The sequence below is a fragment of the Gadus macrocephalus genome, chromosome 12 (assembly GCF_031168955.1).
Source record: "Gadus macrocephalus chromosome 12, ASM3116895v1".
Taxonomy (NCBI): Eukaryota; Metazoa; Chordata; class Actinopteri; order Gadiformes; family Gadidae; genus Gadus; species Gadus macrocephalus.
The window spans coordinates 25,098,091-25,120,395 of NC_082393.1; the positions used below are offsets into that span (position 1 = coordinate 25,098,091).

General features: G+C 45.7%; 1 protein-coding gene across 1 annotated transcript in view; it reads right to left on the reverse strand.

The window, feature by feature from the left end:
* Positions 1-22,305, reverse strand: part of ell (elongation factor RNA polymerase II) — a 29,822-nt gene that overhangs the window by 4,535 nt on the left and 2,982 nt on the right. The window contains exons 2-8 of the mRNA XM_060066301.1: positions 16,867-16,911; positions 10,094-10,215; positions 8,934-9,097; positions 7,231-7,481; positions 6,439-6,563; positions 2,176-2,296; positions 7-294 (exon numbers count right to left, since the gene is read on the reverse strand). Coding sequence (XP_059922284.1) covers positions 7-294; positions 2,176-2,296; positions 6,439-6,563; positions 7,231-7,481; positions 8,934-9,097; positions 10,094-10,215; positions 16,867-16,911 — 1,116 coding nt within the window. The remainder of the gene's footprint in view (positions 1-6; positions 295-2,175; positions 2,297-6,438; positions 6,564-7,230; positions 7,482-8,933; positions 9,098-10,093; positions 10,216-16,866; positions 16,912-22,305) is intronic.

A 22,305-nucleotide genomic window follows, 5' to 3' on the forward strand; every position in this document is an offset into this window, starting at 1 on the left:
GCTGACGTCGGACAGCGGGTCGAAGGGGCGCGGAATGTCTAGCAGGGGGAGCTGCTGGGAGCTGCTCGTCGTCATGACGACGTCCGGGACGACCGTCGGCGCGGACGCCGCGGTTGGCGCCGCCGCCGCCGCCGTCGTGTGGCCCCCGCCCGCGTCTCTGCCCCCGCCCGCCTCCTTGCCGTTGGATGAGGTGAGCTTGCCGTTGGGCGGGCCGCCGGCAGCCTTGCTGACCAGGTGAGATATCCGAGGCTTCTTGTTGGCCAGAGGGTCGATGAAGTCGCCAGCGGGTCGTTTCTGTCAACAAGGACATTTGATATTTAGCAGTGATATCGAGATATAGCGATAGATATTTATCTATACCTACTGTATGTCTCGATATACACATTTAGATCTTTAGTGTATGCTACACGTAAACCTCCTAAGATTGCGCAATTCGATTGGTTCGCTATCTCGGGATGTTGGGCAACATCCCATGATTGAGATCTCAATCAATAAATCCCGGCAAAAAGTGTTATCTTGTTTATCTTTGGAGTGTTCACGTGTAGTATATACTAAAACAATTATTCTCCTCAGGCTCCTTCAATAGCTAATCCCCACTATTCACTTCGCCTCCGACGAATAATTGTTAAATATACCTATATCTCGATATGCGTGTATAAATAGATATAGATCTATCTATAGATATACTGTATATTTGTATAGACAAATATCTATAGCGATATATCACTATTTAGGGTGGAAAGTTTAAACTTCTCCACATCATCAGGTGGAAGTCTAGAGACCTGGACGGATCGGACCACAAAGTCAGAGAAGGAGCTCAATTCAAGTTCCAACGTTAAATCATTTAGTGAACATTTAGACTACAATATGGTGGTATATACTGTGTAATAAACGCAACATCGTCATTTCACTATAATGCCACTAAATGACAAAGAACCCGTAACAAATGTGTTACCCGGACCCAAACTCTAAACCAGCGCGGCCTGTCCAGCTTTCATGATGCAGATTTCCAAACGTGGGAGATAGTACGTTCTGGAAACTCGCTACATTTTCCATAAAGTATTTTACTGCAGCAAAATGGTGAAGAAAAGAAAAGGGGAAAAGGTGAAAAAACTAACAAACTGAGGACCGATTCAGAGCAGCCTCTATTCTGGGCTGCGTGGGAGTGATGTCTTCCACACACAAGAAGAGGGATTCGTCCTGTGGGCCGACCGCTTTGGGAGTGGCTCACCTAATGACCGTGTGCGGTTGGCTGTCGCAACAGGAAGACTTACAGCCCTGAAATAACAGCATGGACCAACGACCCGGGACCGCGTTTGGACTCGCACAGCTCTCCTTAACCCTGCTTCCCTTTGAGCAGTACCCCCTGGACACCACTTCACCGACGGGACCGGTTACACCAGTCCAGCCCGCCCGCACCCACGGCCCAGCGGAGACGCAGAGGCAGCGGCCCTCCTGTTGGTTCCCGTTCAGGCACGAGTGTGTGTGCGTGTATGTGTTGGCGCGCATGTGCGTGGGCGGGTGAGGGAGCGGGAGAGCGAGACAGGACAGAGGTGAGTCAGGTGAACCCCCCCCCCCCCCCCCGCTGAGAGGAAGTCACTATTAATACCCAGCAGCAGAACGGCTTCGACCCTGCCTAATGGACACCTGAACACCAGGGAACACAGCCTATCAGCAGCACTCGTCTGGGGGGGGGGGGGGGGGTAGCCTCTTGGGTGGGGCACAGGAAAGAGGCAGAAGAATGACAGGTCGTCTGCTGCGTCACACAGCAGGGTGTGCGAGGGATCGGTCATCGAGGAGTGAGTCAGTCCGACTGTCTGTCTTGACACACACCAAATAATTCCAATGAATAGCGGCAAAGCCTTTTCCTGCGTGGGCACGATGTTTATATTTATGAACGAGCCGAAAACATCTCCATAGAAATCTCTCTCTCCCTCCCTCCCCCTCTCTCCCTCCTCCTCTCTCCCCCCCCCCCCCCCCCCCCCCCCCCACCGGGCAGGTGAAGGAAAGGTGGACCCCACTCGGACCGAAGGGGACTGCACCGGAGGTAAAGACAGACTCCCTGGTTGGGGGGGGGGCCCAGGGGCTCACCTGAGAAGGGGATTGGCCGGCCGGCTTTGTGGGCGGGCTCACCTGAGAAGGGGAGGGGCTAGCCGGCTCTTTGGGCGGACTCACCTGAGATGGGGAGTGGCTGGCCAGCTCTTTGGGCGGGCTCACAGGGTTCTCAGATGGGGGGGCTGGAGGGGGTCCGGGAGGGGGTGCGGTCACAGGAGTGTTCTGGGACTGGCACAGTTTCCTGAGAAAAAAACGAAATACACACAAAAGGCACACAATAAGGATTATGGCATGGGCTATATTTGCTGGTGGATTTCACTGGTCCGGTTTTCTATAAAACAAGGGAGGGTCTATTCGAGCCAAACAAAAATGCTTAAGGCCAACTTAAAGCGCTGTAGAAGATTAAACGAGGGCCCCTTCAACTCGTGCGCGGTGAAAAGGTCAAAGTACTGCGTTCTGAAATATGCAGAACAGCGCTGATCCAGTGGCAATACCAGCCGCTGACAAATATGATCTGTGACCTTGCGCTTCCCCTTGCGACTGCGTTGCGACACCCTATGGCTGAGGCATGACACGCCGTGTGTGTAACCTGATTACGCACGCACAAATCTGACACACAAAAGCAGCTTGTGGACAAACCATAAATCCAAATACTTCAAGCGAAAGAAAAAAAACAACAACGAAGGATGACGCAATAACACACACACACACACACACACACACACACACACCTTTTTTTTCCTTGGGGGATTTTCCCCATCAGCTTGGAACGAGCTCCTACCTCCAGGCAGACGTAGGGGGTGGGACGGTTGGCTCAGGATGAGAGAAGAGGCTCTCCTTAATAAAACAGAGCTGGGACAACCCAGTACCCAGACAGTAGGGGGCAGTAAGACGCATTATGTGCCCCTCCCCTGGGTTAACATGGGGAAGGGGTCTCTGGCAGCAGGACGCCAAGGCCAGCGGGCGGGCGGGGGGGGTCACACAGACAGAGGAGCATCCTAGAAACCTCACTTACATACAGTACAAAAATGATGTCATCACGCCCCTAACTCCAGGTTCATACTGCACCTTGGGTGAGTCCGGGTCGTGGATGATGATTTGAGGATTTCATAAATGCGGTCGCCACTTCCTAAGCTCTCTTGTTTCTCCCCCCGAGCTGGACCCATTTGAGGAGGAGAGGTTGTGAGAGATGGTCCACCTGAACGCATTTACGAACCACTCCGCAGAAGGGCGCATCTCCTTCAGAATAACGGCGTACAAATGACCTCCTCCTCCTGCGCAGCGAGAAGCTGCGCTGCATCGTCCATGTTGGATGATAACAAACGGAGAACCTTTCCTCCAGGTAGAAGGGCTGGGCAATTCATCGAATTTTGATTCCGATTTCGATTTTTGCGTCAAACGAACACAAAATTAGAATAATCGAGTTTTTCCGATTTTTGTATTTATTATTATTTATTTTTTTATGTTTTATAGAAAAGGCAGAACAGCTGGATACATATCTGTTTATAATTTTAGATTGGAACTTTTTCTTTTTGACATTTTGTGTATTTTTATAAGTCGAAATTTCAAAGTTCTCAGTTGCAATGTTTCTTTTGGGAGAGGCATGCAGAATAAATAAATAAAAAGATTTTTCCCATAATCGAGCAGCCCTACTAGGTGGTACCAACTCAAGTCTTTCATGCGTGTTTCGTCATCCCATCCTCTAGGGGCTTTTGTCACAAATATGACTTTCTACGAACAATGCAATAATCAATCCAACTCGCATTACAGCATACTGTAGGTAAGAAACAAACATATTTAGTTTTATTTTCTTTCTAATCTTTCTTTTCTATGTCATTAAAGAAAAACCTGCTCTTAGTCAATTATAAGAATAAGAACTTGTTTGTCGTTCTTGTGTCTGGCTGTGAGTGTGCGTGCATGCTATGCGTAGGTTGAATCGCAATCGCGTCCAGAAATATCAGGTTGGCCAATACACATTGAAGATAAATTTAATAATTTTAGAACTACTCAAATTATTCCTCTCTGTCAAAGAGAATGTTGCAGGAGGTGAACAAATTTAATATAAAATAAAAATACAATTTCAATTTTTTAATTCTGATTATTAATTATCTGAATCGAGACGGAATCGTTCTACACAGAATCGCGATGCATCGAAGAATCCCACCCCTATCTAGGACTGCTTCTTCATGGTGCGTCCAATGTTGGGGACAGGCCGAACACTGGACACACCATGATGGCCGTTAGGGAGGCTTAAATGTGCCGGTAAAGGTAACATGAGAGCTGAGAGCTGGGAGCCAGTGCCCCCCCCCCCCCCCCCCCCGGAGAGAGACTATAGGGGACGGTATACAGGTGAACCTGGGAACAACGCCAGCTCACACACGGAGCAGTGCACGCTCGAACACTGTTGCATCCCAGGCCTCTGAATCATTTAGCTTGGGTTCTTCTGTAGCTCTACACTAAGGGGGGGGGGGGAGAGGAGGAAGAGTTGGGGAGCTGGTGATAGATTGGGACGTAATCAAGGGGTGGGGAAAGGGTTGGTTGGTGGTTACCAACAGGCTTGGCAGTTAGTTGATAAACTCACCAATAAGGCTCAAAGTTCATTTGCACATACGACAGCCGGGAACGCAAGAGATTGCAAACGTGTGCTAGTGTACACAAGCCGGAACGTATGCTCTGGCGTATGCATTAGAGCATGCAAATGTGTATGTGCACAGTAAGAACGATAGACTCGAGCTGCCCTCAGATATCACCACAGGAATGTCTGAGCACATCACGGAGAATGTGAACTATTCCTGCTCTGGTGCATCCAAAACATTGTGAGCTCTCTTGGTAAACCCAAGCCCAGCCCTGAGCAGTGCTGCCTGCTCTATATATAGTTTGATGGGAGCTGCCTTCTCCCTTTCTGTCCCACATCTTGAGAAACCATATTTTCCACTGGGAGCGACGCCAGCAGCATGTACTGTCAACAAAGCGAGCACACAAGACTTCAATGAAACACAGAAACACCTCGTGGGAGGGCCGACACTACCTACCATTAGAACGGTTAAAAATAGCTATGGATATAATGTTGAACCTATGTTTAGATGTTGGGAGGTTAACCTTCAGCAATACATTTATTAAATACATATCTTACGCCAAGTGGCGCTCATTAAAAAACCTTAGTTCTGGAGATCATTTAGAAATACGTTTAAGCTCCTCCTGAATTTGCATGCCTCGGGTTATTGCAGGTCATGATTAAGGGAGGATTCTCGACGAGCCTTAATGAGCCTTATTGAGCCTCAGTCCTTAGGCTTGCTTCAGACTGAGTGAATTCTGGGACGGGTCAACGTGTTCTTAGTTTTTGTGCAGGGAATTGATCACACTGTAGTCGGAGGTCAACAGGAATCACTTGAATTACCTTAAACAACAACAACACAAGCAGAATAACCCGTAATGCTCGAGAGCACACGCAGTCCAACCGTCCATTTCACAACTCCAAATATTGGCTCCAAATGTCAGGCAATCAGCTGACAAACATAAGTAGGCAAAAATAGGTCATTGTGTGGGGAGAGCAGCAGCCGTGTGTGGCAGGCAGAATGAGGAAATAAAAACAGCAAAGAATTCGTATGGGCTCGTTTAGATTCAGGTCCCGTGGCAACGCAACACAATGGCAATGTTTGGACCATACATGCTGCCAAAAACATGCATGAAAGGTCATAAAAGGGTGAAAGGAGAGAAAAGTCATATCCTATACGGAAATGACTACATATAAAAGCCTAACGACAAGACTCAATTTAACACCATTAAACTTACATTAAACGTATATCAACTTCATAGAAGTTGATATACTTGATTTAACTAAAGTAAGTGACCAAACTCAACTGCCTCCTTTGTGCATATGATACCTTGGTCGGCTAAAATGATCAAATTGACTGCGTTGTATAGGTCAGAGCACTCGGCAGTAATATTACAATACAATTGATATTGTATTTGAAGCCAAACATGCATGTTAGACATTATATACAGCTCCGTACGCAGAAGAGGAACCTCCTGCCCCCTTACAGCAACATAGCAGAAGTGGAAACAAAACTCAGGAGTTGGTAGCTCTACATTACCTCAGGCTCTGGTTTTTATCGGAGATGGTAAAATGGTTGATTTATTTTCAAAAACCAGCGCTTACCGAGTATGGACTACTACCTGCCTTGTATGAAACATCACGAGGTTGGATGACGACGGCTGCGAAAACCATAACTATAACTAATAGGAATCCAGTACATAATGGGATATCCATCACTGACACGTAAATAATTTCCCAATCAGGAAGTCAATAACCATCAACCCTTTGAAGGCTGATGGAGTAATAACATCAGAGCGGTGTGCGTCTGAGGCAAACCCCTCACGTACCGAACGAGGACTCTCTTGAGAAGCTGCTGATCGCCCTCTGTGTAGCCTGGCCAGTCCTTCTGAAGGTCTTTAAACAAAGAGTCCTTCAATGTGAAGGTGTTATCTTTGCCGTTTAGGTTCGCCACCTGGAGAGATTACAAAAGGCAGAAATTGGTTGGTTTATACATTTACATTTAGCAGACGCTTTTATCCAAAGTGATTCAGAACGAGTACATTTGTCAGAACAAGGTGAACAATATATCTGTCGGACCAGTAAGGATGTTCATAGAACCAAGTAGGGCTGGGTATTGCCAGGTACCTCACAATTCAATTTGATTCTTTAGGTCTCGATTCGATATCGATTCGATTTGATATTGATCCAATTGCTTCGATATCGATTCAATAATACGTGCAGATGAAAAAAATACCTAAATATTATTTAGAATTAACTATTTCAAAATGAATTAACCATTTCATTGTGCTTTAACTAGCAAAAAGGGAATACACAGTTGTATAGTATTGTTCCTGAGCTAAACTTGCAGAATCGAAATTGAATCGAGAACAAATAAATTGCAGGGCATTGATGAATCGATATTTTGACCCAGCCCTACGACCAAGTGCCAAGCACTAGCAGTCGTTAACCCATTCCCTATATCCAACAAAGATAGCTAGGATAAGATGCTACACAGCTAAGTACCATAACCAGGACGTAAACAACACAATAAGTGTGTAGGAGGGGGGAGGGGTCGCTATGTAGAGTCTGTACCCCCCCCCCCCCCCCCACCCGTGTATGATCCCTGGCCGGCTGCACACCTGTTGCAGGTGGCTGTCCAGAGTCTCCTTGTCGGCCTGCGAGAGGCCGTCCTTCTGCAGCCGGAGGATGAGCTCTGGTTTCCTGTAGGGCTTCAGGGCCAGCAGGTGGGTGAGGCGCTCTCTCAGTGGCCGCTGCTGCGCGGCGCTCTTCTTCAGGGCCGTGCTGGAGATGATGACGGGCCGCGACGTCCTCCGAGACGGCGCCACGTCCGACAGGCCGGGAGCCGGTTTCCGGATCTGAACCTTCTTGCCTAGGGAGGAGAACCGAACACGCGACGTTAGAGCAGTGGGAAGCAGGTGGTAGAATAACCAAACTGCCTTTATAGACGGGAGTCGTGGTGAAGCCCGAACCAGGCCAAACAACACAGTGGGGGTACCTTGGATCGTCTCCTCATCCAGGGCATCACTTGGCCTGAGGGTAAACACGCTGAAGTCTGTTCTACCACACATTCTCACATCAAGAGCAGTATGATAACCTTCAGACGATGATCGACACCGGTATCGAATCATAGCACGGACCTAACACATCGCCACTTCACACGACGACAGCCTCCGGTAAACCATGCTCAGTGTCAGCTGGTGCACTACCTCCCACTGAGGCTGAGACACGGTCGGAGAGGACTAAACCCTTTATGAGTCAGTGCCGGGCAGGGAAGGACTGCACCGACGCTGGCTGTCCTCCCTAATGCGCTTTGTTCACAGGTAATGAGGCAGGGGCTACCGAGTAAAGAAACCAGCCATGTCGTTTATGCGTTGTGGCCGGTAAATTCTCTCCTTTGACTCTAGTGGGTCGGTTTCCAAATAAAAATCTGTAGCTTTCGGGGAAACTAGAACAACAACAAAGCGCTCTTCGCCCAGTAAGGACCACCAGACATCGCCTTACTGGGCGATTGGCACTTACTAAAGCGCTGTGTTTTCACCCGTCGTGTATTTATTTCATGCATTGTACGCTGGACTGAAGCGAACCAGCCACCATCAGCATTGAGGGCCTGGTAACAAGTGAGCCGTACTGACAAGTGTGTTGGTTTGACAACCCAAACACCAGGTGTGGTCCTGTCTGGCCTGGCCTCTGGTGGTGGCATGACCACGGGCTCATAGCAGCCATCTGGGTCCTTGAGATGTACAGTACAGCCAAGTCATTCAGGAGGGGAAACCGTGCTCTTGTCTTGTTTCTATATGGGTCATTGCAACCGTGCCACACGTGAAATGCCCCGATGACAACCAGTGAACGAGAATTCATAACAAACGTCGATGGGTCAAACTGAAATTATCGGATTTAAGAATCATAACAATGTGTTGCAATGATTCTAAATGTTTGCTTGGAACGTTTCCAGAGTATTTATACTAATGGGATTCTTGTGGGATTGCATCGTTAATGGTGTCACGTCTGGGCAAGTAGAAAAACATGATCATCAGCGATAGGAATGATAATATCTAATAATATGAATAATAACACTAATGGGTGCTCGGGTGGCTGTGCATCTTCTCCAACCAGCCCTTTATGGAAGCCCTCTGGCGTGACTTGAACACCCGTCCCGTCTAGAGAGGGGTGTTGCAAAGAAGCATCCGCTACGAGCAGCGTGCTACTTGCATTGGACCGCTGTTCTCAGTGTGTCTACGTGCACTGCATCTGTCCCCATTCAAATAAAACCACAAAAAACAAAAATCAACCTGCGTGGGGGTGCCCCTCCGCTCGTCCTTACCGACGTATCTCCCGCCAGGCTTGATGACGATGGCCCCCCGGCTGCGGGTCTCCTCCTCCGCCAGCGCCATGCTCTGGCGGGCCTTCTGGTACGAGTCATCAGTGGCGCACACCGTGATCTTGTCCTGGATCCCGGCCAGGCAGTCCAGCTGAATGCTGCCTTCGCTGTGACAACAGACGGAGCGAGGGTTCGTTAGGGGAGGGGGGGGGGGCACGATGACAGGCAAATAACAGCGCCATTATGACTGGAGGTGCTGCGAAGGGAAGGCGAGGCGAAAAATCTTTCTGGAAAATCGCGTGCAAGATCGCTTTAACCAGAGTTCAAAAAGTGACAGAAATAGCCTCTAAGCCTATTTCAATTCATATTAGCGCCACAGAGCGGGAGTGGAAGTGTAACTGATTAAGAGGACCCGAAAGTTCGGAGTTCAAACCTTGATTGCGTTCCACATCAGAGCAGAGCCTTTTTTATTGCTCAACTCGCCCCGAGCTGAGGAATAAAAAAGGAACTACGTGGCTAACACCTTCTGTCCGCTTGTCGTTCCACCCAACTGTGGATTCCCACATTACGGATCAGTGCGCCGTCAAATCTCATCCTTCCCTGGCTCTCCTCAGACTCTTTGATACCCCTCCACTTTGATGAGGGCTTGGCAGGAGAGGGGACGGTGCTGGCAGCCCAGCGCGGTTTTGATGGTTTGTATTGGAATTAGAGGCTTGTTAGGATCCAGACAGAGACGTGGATTACCTCCAATCGACCCCTCGTCGGAAATACTTTCAGAAGAAGGGTTTCCAAGAGGAATCAAAGTGGAGCATGCAGTTTATTTTTTTCCGTGTTTATCCAAATGTGTGATCCCTTCCAGTTATTTCAGTCAACAGTTAATCTCCTAGATTTTGCATGACAGGGACAGATATGAGAAAGGAGTTTGCATCCTTTCATCTACTGGTTTCAACAAAGTTCTTTCAAAAATGAATATTTCTGGAGCACCAATGACTTTATCAGAATAGTCACCTGTTGATAGTTTTTAAGCCAATTATTCGACTGCATGCCCTCAGCACTCGTTTCTACCCTTCTGTCATCAACCCAAGCTGGCGGAACGAAAGGGGAGAGTGCCCGGCGGTCGGCCTCCATGTCTCTGATACCTGTGGGGGCGAGTGACGACTCACCTGGTGGTGAACTGCTGGATGCAGTCGAAGCTGCCCTGGGGGTTGTCCCTCCCCACGTTAGACAGGTAGAAAGTAAACGTCCGCAGCTCGCTTGGATTTTCCGGTCGCGGTATTGAGATTTTCTGTAAAGAGACAAGAGGGGAAAACTTAGACCAAATGCGCCGATTCCATTCAAATACGTTTGGTCACTACAAACAAAGCCAGATGAATCATAGTTGCCGTTTTCCTTCACCACGGATGCCCGTGAAACAATGTTTTGGTGGAAATTTGATTAACTGAGCCATATGGTTATGATTTTGGATGGAAACAGTTAAACCCCTTACACATAGTTTGTTTTGCATGCAGTGACTGTACAATGACACATCAGGCATCACAGATTAGCCGGTCGTTGAGGGATGACTCAGTCTGGTACCCGTACTATCGATGTCGCAAATTCCTTTGAAGACGCATTGTGATATATAGGATTATTAGTCGACTTGTCACGTTCCATAAATCCAATTAGCAACACAAAGAAAAGCTAGCTTTATGGAGCAGATATTCAGATACTTGACAAATCTATAGACGTGAATCAAAGCTTTCCTTCTAGGCAACATTGGCGGTGAAAAGAAAAAATAAAGCCAGGAAAGACAGCCAATATCTCCTGCCTGGTTTACTTGACCAGCTTCCAGCTAGAGAAGACACAAATACAAACGGAAACCGTATTAAAAAAAAAAAAAAAAGACAAAGATTGAAGTAGCAGAATAGCTATGATAAGTACTTCAAAATTCGTTGGTAATTTGGAGACCAGTCGACCCTAATAGTAACCTTCCCTTCCCAGCACAGATGTTACCCTTCACCTGATCCCATCTGCATTACGATGAAATAGACGAGCAGCCCTGAAATTATTAATCTGGTTAGTTTTTGGTTACAAAAGGGGAAGTTATCTTGGCCAATGAACAGTGCGATGCAGAAGTACCGTTGAAAACCCAAAATAGTTTTGGGATTAGTATCACACAAATACCTCTTAAAGAGTAAATAAAAAAGGAAGAGAAAGAAACAAACGCTGTGTGAAACCAAAGCGTCTACCCGTTGGCATTCATTCTCCACGGTCATCGCTAACCTTAAGGTGATGGTGACGATCGTCAGGTCAAGAAAGAAGCCAGACATGAGGTGGCAGGTCATGACGAGGAAGGAAGCCCTGCAGAGCAAGGTGCATCCAGGGGACAACCTGTCCAGCTCAAATGTCTGAATTCAAACAATGTTCCAATCAACCAAATACACGAAATATAGACGTATGATGACAGGAACGGTGCGTTTATCCTTTTGGGGGTGATCTTGACTATGCCCCCTTCAGAAAAAACAACAACCCGATTCCCAGTGAGCTGAAGGTGAAAGACTTGGGCCCAATCCCATTTCTACCCCTTCCCCCTCGCCCTTGTTTTGAAGGGGTAAGGCGAAGGGGTAAGGCGAAGGGGTAAGGCGAAGGGGTAAGGCGAAGGGGTAAGGCGAAGGGGTAAGGCGAAGGGGTAAGGCGAAGGGGTAGAAATGGGATTGGGCCTTAACCCTAGATCAGTGCAGAGGCAAACCCTGGCTCCTTGGTCAGGGATCGGGGCTGCCTCACTGCACCGCACGGCTGAAGGTGGCTCAGCTTTGTTTACCCGAGGTCCAAACACATGCGAGGCCTGCAGGTGGTCAACTAAAAATAACCCTGCTGTCCCTTCCCTGGAAACCCCAGGCCCTGAATACCCGAGACAGTCGCTGTGGCTGGAACACGACGCTCTCTGCCACAGTCGCTGCAGCCTACCACAAGGGGCTCAGAGTCAAGATTACCCCCTGAGCCAGTTGAACCTCTGGGTCACAGCCCACATCACTGTGGTGGTCCACGTGAGCCGCACAACAAGGTCACTGAGAAAGGTATCGCTGTATAATAGGACGGAGGACGAAAACAACATGACGTTCAACGCCGGATAGCGTTTAGAGCAGATCTGATAGCATCACAAACCCGCTGATATCAAGCACACAGTGTTTTGGTGTAGGGTAGATTTGATTTTATTTGAAGTTGGGTAGTTTAGTTATGTAGAAAATGTGTGGTACATATGCAATCACTGAAGAGAGTTTGGTTATTAAAATGATTCAGTGGTTCTGGAAAAAGTAGAGCTATCAAATCCTAATTTGTGTTTGATGCATCCTTCAAAAAACCTGTTTAGGCCGGTCTGTTACAGTGGTTACCTATGACAACCAGTTAGGGCAGGTGCGGTCTAGCCAGAGACACTGTGTGGGGTCACTAGAAGACATGTAGGTTGTATAGCTCCATTAGGAGTAGGGCTGGGTATCGTGACCAATTTCCTAAATCGATTCATAAGGTTCTGAATCGATTAATCACGATTCGATTCAATGTGCTCTTAAATAATGAAAAAGGCTCAACTGCGTTACAAAATAAATACAAATGTACTTTATTTTTTCTCTTCATCTTAAAACAGGTTTCAAGTGCAAACTGGACCGTCTCTCTCCCTCTCTCTCCCCCCCTCTCTCTCTCTCTCTCCCCCCTCTCTCACTCTCTCCCCCCCCCCCCCCCCCCCCCCCCCACAGCGCACTTGCGAGAGAGACAAGCAGTCACAGTCCCCGTTCTACGCCTGTACACAGTAATGCTCTTGCTGATCCAGGGGAAAAGGATGTCGAGTGTGAGCCTGTTTGTGAAACCAGAGATGATTAAGACGCGGTGGAAGTGGCTGAAAGGCTCAGAGGAGGGACTTGAGTCCTGTTCCTGACTCACCCGGAAGAGGACGACAGGGGGAGGGGGGAGGAGGGGGGTATTAGAGCTCCTCCTCACAGAATGACCACGCGGAACCAGCCTAGTTAGTGCCCCCCCCCCCCCCAAAAAACACAGCTTAACGTGCATCGTAATGCATAAAGGATCAGGGCTCCCAAAAGATGGATCACTTCCTCATTCATTCATTACACGGAGGTGACCTCAATGGAATCACTTTCACGATAGGTTTCATGTACTTATTGAGCTTAGAAATAGTGCAGTTAACTGAGTGAAAAAGTAACTCAACTCATATAGAAGATATGACTGGAGTCAAGTGGGGCCGTTTCTTGCTGCAAGTAAATGTAAACAATCTAAACTTAAAATATCAGCAGTGAATGTCAAGAGCTTGAGGTGAAACTTGCACCAATACACAGATATTGACAGAAATGTGCGAATTCATACCACTTTTAAATGAACAGCAGATGGTGAACAAGTCGTTTGTTTTTATGCATTTATGATGGCAGATATAAAAATAACTTCAGCTGGCCAAAAGGCTATACTGTCTAAAATTGTCCAATTGATGTGGAATATGAAAACTCCTGCACCAGAACCTACTGAATCTTCTGTCAGCCAGAAATGTACGCATGGGTAAGCGCAGTTGTTAAAATCCAAAAATCCAAGTTCTGAACGCTTGCCGTGTTCACCGCTTGAACAAGTTAGCTTTTCAAGTTGGAAAACTGAGCCAGAGTACAATAAAAAGAACAAAGTAGCAGCCCAAAGGGCACATGACAATGGAAACAAGCAAATGTTGTGCTTGAGTGCAGACACAAGTGAGCTTAAAACAGAGTGGCAGCTGGCATTTGTTCAAGTTTATAGTACCTGAAGAACAAAAATCAAAGAAAGTAAAGCATACCTAACTAGCACACGGTATATAGAGCCATGCAAATGGACATGCAACTCTGGTTCACCCTGTGGTGCTCAGTGGGATGGTCGACTACATTTTCATCAAGAAAAAACGAAGATATCATAGCTAAACACACACTATACAAGAGTGTGTCAAGAGTAGACTCTGGATTGTGTCCTCAATAGCAGAAACAGCTGTTGGGCTGTGTTTGCGGAGTGAAAATAAAATATCTTGAACGATTGCTCATCGATAAAACAACTGGGTTTGTAGGCAAGCAACCATCATTTCTGTCGGCTGCCATGATAAACTAGCCTGGGTATACCCATGCTGCCTTGCACGCGATTTCATTTCGCGCTGCTAGGCAGCCTGGGTTCCATGGATCCAAATTTCGCCTGAGATAGGGAACCAATGACAGAACGGGGAGGGAAGGGACGGCAAGACGATGACGACGTCTATTCGACACACCCACCCACATCCTCATCAAATTTCTTTCGCTCTACATACGTCATCTGGTATAATTGATATGATTGGCTTATCATATGATAAGACATTCCTAGCGCCCAATAAACGGCTCCGGGCAATCATAAACCCCGCCTCAAGTACGAGAAAATGAATGTGTGGTTCCCAGAACTCATCTCAATGTAGATTGAGATGAGGTCTGGCGTTAGCCAGGCTAGTGATAAACCATCTGTACGATGGAACTTCACACAAAGGCACTACCGTTAACCCCGCTGTTGTGGGCCTTGTGTAAAGGACCGGAATACCCCAAATAAAAACGTACTGCCCTTTGAACATTCTAAAGCTTTCCCATACCTGCAACCCTCCCATGACAGAATAGTTCGCATTTAGTGATCATTGCTGGGCAATATCTTCTGACCATTAGAGCGTCTTAAAAGACATCAAATGCCAATATCTAAATTGTATTACGATTGACACTAAATTATTAGCATTATAAAAATATATTTCTTCACGCTAATGCAATCTAGAATACAAAAGAAAAAAGATCAGATAGAAAATAAATTATTCTATCTGATATATATATATATATAAATATATTTATCACAGGTGTCTTTATATAAATATAAAGACACCTGTGGCCTAATCTTGCCGTCTTTATTGGCAACCCACCTTGAACTAAACAATGGAAAGGAAAAACGTGTCTACCACACACATGCCATATTGAGACCCACATTTCCCTAATGTGGCTTGTACCTTTCCCACATTATTAAAAAGCATAAACCACTCTTCAACCAACCAGGTGAGAGCCCAGCTCCAAAACCAACCAGCCCGCTGTCTAACCAAGAGCTTCGAGGAGGTATGACCGGGCAGTCAAGTGTTTTACATTTATTTATTATTATTTTCTATATGAAAGACTTTGAGTCATCCTGGTTTATGAAAGGTGCTATATATATTAAGTTGCCTTGCCTATTATCCACTTAGATCAACCAAGTATGGAGAGCAACAGAAACAGTATTTATTCACATTTACAACCGAATGTTTGCGTAGCTTCCATTGGTGCACGTTTTCAGAGAGATGAGCATACAGGCAGAACAGAACATGTGAACTAGATACATAGTTCACATCTCACCACCTGATCTGGTTGGCTACAAAAAGCGGTGAATGATTCAGGAATCCAATACGGGAAGAAAACATGGAAAGGTGGGGCTCTACCTCAAACCAACAGCCATCAGTGGTAATCCACATGGCATTTATGCAATGAATACAAGAAATCGAGTTGATCTGGGTACGACCGCAATTGATACCGTGGCAAAAATCTATTTCTGGATGCTTTTTACAGGGCGGCGGCATTAAATGCAAAGCTGCACATATGAAGGACATCTGGGGAACGGGAACAACCGCCTTAAATCTGAGTTTCTGCACTAGAATGCATCCATTCAGTAGGTATGCATGAGAAACATTAAATTAAACAAAGTATTCAATATATCAAACAACAAAATGAGTATTGATGCCCGGTACTGAACCTTGGAAGTCAATGTTTAGCGGGGCAGCCCCATACATTAGGACAGTGTGAGGGGACATACATCACATCTCAAAGATTATCATCCACTGTGATCGCTCAGTGCTTCTACAATGAATGATCCTCATTCACGTACCACACAGACAATGAGAGAGTAGTTACGTAGAGCAACAACCAGGCCACCATGAGGGATTCAAGGTTAAGTGCCTTGCTCAAAGGCATGGTTGACACTGCAGTCTTAAATAATATCGATTGGAAAGGGATAATTTGTCGCATACAAATCGCAGTTATCTGGTTATAGGCTCAATAGACATATTATTTAGTTATGGAAGAAAATTATTAGTGTAATTTAGGAAAATCCTTTTTCCCTTTTCAAAAAAAGAAATAATTTGAAACAGGAGGTGAACTATTGACCTTTTTGTGTTCAATGTTAATTATTTTTGTCAGTCAACTGCATTCACACCAATCAGAAATATGCTTTTGGTTTTGACCCAGAGTCAAATCGACTTGAGATGTAGCAGCAGAACAATAGTTATCCGATAACAAATGGATCTGTACTGGAGTCAGACGACTCACTTACTGTTGCAGTTAATGGCCACGATAACCAATTCTTTATTCATACAGTGAACCTAGGGGAAATTTACAATGAGCATCTGCAAGACTGCTGACTTGAAGGGATAGCCCAGCCTGGTGTTACTAATACTATACCATTATAGTTATACAAAACTATACTTAACAATTCTACTGTACTATCACCAGGCTTTGTGCAGATGTCAATGCAATGGATTGGTCATGACAATGGCTAGAAAAAGGAAAGGCAATCTTAATGCAATTCCGTCAGCAGTTACTGACGTAGTTTATCTCCAACAGAGTGAACCGGAAGACTCAGGTCCTCATAACACCTTTTGATCAGCTGATGCAGGTGCACTTCTTGATTTAAATTATTAGTATTTTCCAAGCATACCGGTACATTTATTTAAAATCACTTTTGGATTCATTCATCTCCTTGCAGAACCAGAATGTGCTAAACATAGTTAGTCCGTAAAAGTAATGCACTGAATAGTTTGTCAAAGATGAAACTCAATACCAAGTAAGTAATATTTCATTAACTAAAATGTGATCAGCTTTGCACGCATCATATATTCGGGAAAGGATGCACTTACCCCTTGGTTTCCAGTAAATCGAATCAAAGGTTCTGTCGGGAGGCCCTGAAAGTTGAGAATAAACAAATTAGCCATTTCAGACACAGCATTTTTCATCCACTTTTCAACAATGTGTTAATGTTTAAACACTTCCACAATAAAAAACATGTGTTCAAATGTTAACATAATCAAGACCACCAATCAAATGTACCACTGAGAGTAGTTTGTTTTTCTTGTATCCCTGAACTGAATTCAAACATAGTGGCTTTACACTAATCCACCAAAGCCTTGTCTACTCTCTCAACTGGTGTCACTTCAAAAACACCTGAAAACGACTCGCTTTGAACTTGTTTAATCGTATATGCATTTTGTAGTCAAGAAACTGCCAAGTCCCTGTGCGGAAAACAGTTAAATTGATTTAAGTGACTTTAATATCTTCCTCAGCCTATTCACGTTTTTAATTGTGTCATTTTAATAACGGCGAGGAGATGCCAGCCTTTCCCTGTAATGCAGTACCCCCTTCTAGAGAGGCCCTCGTAAACCTCCAAGGTTTGCCATCACGGTCCTCGTAACAGTTTGAAACGTGTAAAACCATGTTTATCAGGTATTCACAGAGCGTCTGTGTGGATGTATCGTGTTTGTAGTTCTCATTCTCAGCCAACTTTTTTTTATTCTTCAAATAAACAGAACGAAGCATCAACGTAACACTACTTTCTCGGTGGATCAACCGACAACACAACCGTGCAGGATGGAGGCCTGGAGAGACCAAGGTTGGATTCAGACATGTGGCCATTTGACGCATCTCATTCCCCCTCTTCTTCAACCCATCTTCCAGCCAAGGCCTTACAAATATACACACACACACACTAAAAACAATAGCCGGCCTCTGTCTTCATCCCCCTAGCGAAGCACATTGCATGTATCCCAGCAGCATGACAGTTGCTTGGCAGACGTTTTGTGCATTCGTCCTGGTGTGCAGAAATTACTGCATGTGTCAGTACAGACGAGGTCCTCTCATATATTATTCCGAGCTGATGGCTATTCCCAGAATAGAGATATAGTAAAGATGATTCTATAAGTTATCAACTTATAATACAGTCAAGATGGACAAGGTCATCACCGTGTCGATTTAATCCCACTTTTATGTAATGCAACATTTCCGTGGGCCTCTAGGGAATAACATTTTCTGCCCGTCCTCCTTCTCAGAAAGGTCATAGCGGCCAGCATCTCACTCAAGGCGCTAAAACCAAGTCTACTGGACGAAATGTTGTTCATTCATTTGAAGTACAACATAAACAGCTCTGTCTCAATGCTCATTAAATGTTCACCCCAGAAGCAGGAAAACACTGCACTTTACTACTCATACATAGTTGAGCGCTTTACTCAAGGCTCTGGTTGCATTACACTCAACTTAATATTTCCATCAATAATATAACCAAATATAAAGGATGCAGCGACCAGGTGCATTTTTTTATAGTGAAACAAATACATTTGCGGGAGTGTGTGTGTGAATGGCGGCTGGATTAAGCAGCCTCACCTGACTGGAGTCTGAACTCTGGGGTTGGGTGAGGCTTCACACCTGTTACACGTTGAGTAATCAGTGTGCACAGGTTCAACCAGCCATCACCACCACACACGAGTCAGAGAGATCTCATGATTGGCAACGTGGAGCACCGATGCCATGAATCATGCTATGCAATAAACCGGAATTCCAACACCACCACCTTACGTCCTCGGTACTGGTGGTGCCCAGAAAAGCCACCTAGTTGGTGTGTAGCATGGGTACAATATTAATAGTATGCTTCTTAAGAAAATCCTTGTGCGCCACCTATACAAGGGCTCTTAGTTAGTTAGGAGGAAGCGGGCGTTATGATGTTTTTTTGTAACAAATAGTGACTTGGACAGATCATTGGTCATTATTCTATTGTATGTAGCCTGATTGATTTTACTGCGTGTTTCGGGATTGTTTATGGAGGTTGTGTGATCAGCAACGATGCGTATAGGCTACATGAGAGGCTTATATATCTGTAGCCTACTTCTTGTTCATGCTATGTGGCCAAGCCTATTATCCAGATACACAACGTGTTTCGCATAGGCCATCACTTAAACGGATACAGGTCTCGTGTGACAGGATTCTAACTAGTCAACCAAGTCAGCAATAACCAATGGTAACTTATATTATTTATCAGAATCGATTTAAAGTTAAGCACACGCGGAAACAAGTTGGAAATGTGTCATTGTGCGAATACATTTAGCCAAAACTACAAATAAAATATGAATCATAATAACGAGTACGACAGGTAAGCGACGCGTGTCTATAAGCGTGCATAAGCCTCTAAGGCCTCTCGTTAGCCAAGACCGGGGTCCCAGCCACAGCTGACGGTGCCGTTAGGAAGTCTAGGTTTCAATAAAGCTCTGCTTCACGTTGTAGGAACCATGTTGTCACGAGAGAGTACTACGGCTGCAATCCTTTGGCTGTACTACGCAGCCAAACTACGCAGAGTCACGGAAAAACGCTCTCGCTCATCTCCCGTTAAAGAGACGGAGCAGTTAGTGTCACATGAAGCAGAGGGAATGATCAGGGCGCCGCCGGTCATATCGGGTTGAAGATACTGCAGTAGTGTCCACTGACACGGGGATGTGTGAATAACGACAGGTCTAGGTTTACTCATTTAACCACAAACCTACATAAAGGAAAGGACAAATAAAACCAAGCAGAATGAAGCCCGGTGAGATTCAGGCTGGTTATTGCATCCCATCAGCGAGATCAACTAAAGCCTTTTTCTAGGGTTGAGTGATGCCTCAATTTATTGTGCGAGTACAGATTAATTATCTTAAAGCAGGATAACATTACCGTCTCAGTGAACAATCGTTTGAGACACGTGATCGGCTCCTGCATAGGCAAATTCCAAGTAGATTGGCAGATAACGTCTCTAAGTAGTATATAGGAATATATATCGGCCAATCATGATCGGCGGCTGATCAATCGGTGCATCGCTCCAACCATATCATGTCGTCATACTTTGACACTAAATAAAATAGGCGACATTGCCAGCTCGGAAACCACGGTGTGGCACTGTAACTGGATTATCTATGAGCTACTTTGCCAGGTAAGAACCTTATCATGAAATAAGCCCTGGTTGTAGTGTGCAGCTTAAGTTAGGAGGCCGTTCACCAGACCTAGGCCCTGTGGATAGAGCGGTTGCAGGAGGCTAGTCTGAGTAGCAGTCGGGCTATGAACTCCCATAGCCTGTCCAACTACACCAGACCTTTCATGGTGCCACGTTCTCCGTGCTACCGTTGCAGGGTTTAGCAGAGCACCGAATTTAGCTTTCCCCCCCCCTCCCAAGCAAGCCATGCTAACATAGTGCACCACTCAGCCTGTTCATTTGAATGGGCTGCTGACATGTCACTATTCTCTGGGCCCGCAGCCCAGAATGTTCCACGGAGCCAGCTAACCTTCGGGCCAGAGTGTGGCTTCTGACTATGGTTTGATGACAAGCCTATGGACATTCAAACACAATCACCCACTGGCCACAGAATAGGGATGTGGCATGGGAATGCCATGGAGCAAGCAATTACAAAGCCAATATATTGACTTTCAACTCACATTTCATGCAATGCCTTTGCAAGTCAAGCAAAATGCCCTGGCTTCCGGATTATAAATATTACCAACATTGAAAGCAAACAGGTCCATTGCTTCAGAGATGCATGTTTTAGTTAAGTTACCATTCTCAGACCCTAAACAATGATGTTTGACCCAATGTTTGGACACCAATTTGAACTAGTTTGTCTTGTTTTACCTTTGGTAGACACTTACCAACATATTAATATGAAAACACCACCTTATATTCTGACCCTACATCAAAGACTTAGTAAATGGCTTTAATTAGTACACCCTTAACATTTATCGTTCATTAAATATTATATAAATAAATAATAATTATTTTATGACTCAGGGATCATCTGTCCAAATACTTTATTAAACAACTTCTAGCACCACAACACATATAATTGGTGCCCAGTCTTACTAAAACAAGATGCACTTGAAAAGCGTGTCCTTAATCTGACAGGTCGACATTTTTTCTGTGGGCAGAAAGCGTTGGAGTGTTCCTTCACATTGTTGCTGCGACGCCAGACCAGAGGCAGCGCCACGGTTTATCCCCAGCGTTTGGTCGGGGGATTCTGTCAGGAAAACCCCTCAAGGGACCCTGTGAATCACAGACCAGTTCCCCATGTGTTTAAGCACCCTCCTCTTCAACCTATAACACAGACATCATGATGCTCCCTATGAATAGAAAATGGTTAAAATAACAACCATACTCCAAACCATGATGTCAAATGATTGTTTCCCAGGGAGGGTTAAATACCCCCATCGTCCCAGCGTCTTCCCCTGCCTGGCTCAAGGGTACGGTCAGTATCAACGATCGCAGCTATTATTCATAACGCCTTATTGACCCTCTTCCTTAATGGAGGGCCGACTCTCGACTAAACACCACCTGACTTAGCGTGAACCACGCTCAAAATGCATTCCCACTGTATTTAGTCTCTGCCATACACAATTATATGCCTCTCAAGACTATACTCCCTAGAACCCTAGGTACCCTAGTGACTTGGGACCAAGGCCTGACCGGACCTACGCACCGAGGGATCTGCTCAGGCGACATGAGCACGTCAGAAGGCCCTCACACCGGGATGATGTTGTCCTGTGTGAACTGTGTGAAGGCCATTAGAGAACACCATGACATTTGGAGAACAATTTGGCAATGGTAGTTATGGTTATCTGTTTCAGTGGCCGGTCAATCTGTTGAAACTGGGGAGTCAGCATTCCTTAAATAACTATGGCACAAGCGCCAGCTGACCAACGACAGGCAACACAATCCCCCGGCAGTCTCTACGGCTTCCCATACCTTTCCCATAGGAGCTAGAATGTGTGCGTGCGCCGGCGTGCGGTGGTGGGAGAGGAGGCCTTTACGTTTGACAACAACACTGACTCGATGGTGCAGCCTATAGCTTCAGCCCAGCAGTCAAATGTTATGTTTTTTTGGTTTTTCAACTTTACATTTATCCATCCTAAAGAAAAAGGAAGCTTTTTTATTTTTTTCAAACTTTGGCTAGGTCAGTAAGATGGGGAGGGAGAGGGGGTTGTTGTTTTGTCGCGAGTAAAAAATGAAATACAATAGCAGTCCCAGTTGAAAGCGTACAGGGTGAGACGCAGGACTACAGGATAAGCAGGGCAGACACCAGCGCTCATTAAAACTGAATCACTCTACCTCTGGGTTAAAACTTATATCACTGAGAGGTTTCTCTACTCACACACACAGCCACAAATATAATGTCAAAATACAGCTGCGGAGATCAGATACTGCATCCAAGGGCAATTAAGCCATCAAAAAAATATATATTTATTCGATATCTAATTTCATATTTGGGGTACTTCATAATCTGGGGTCACACATG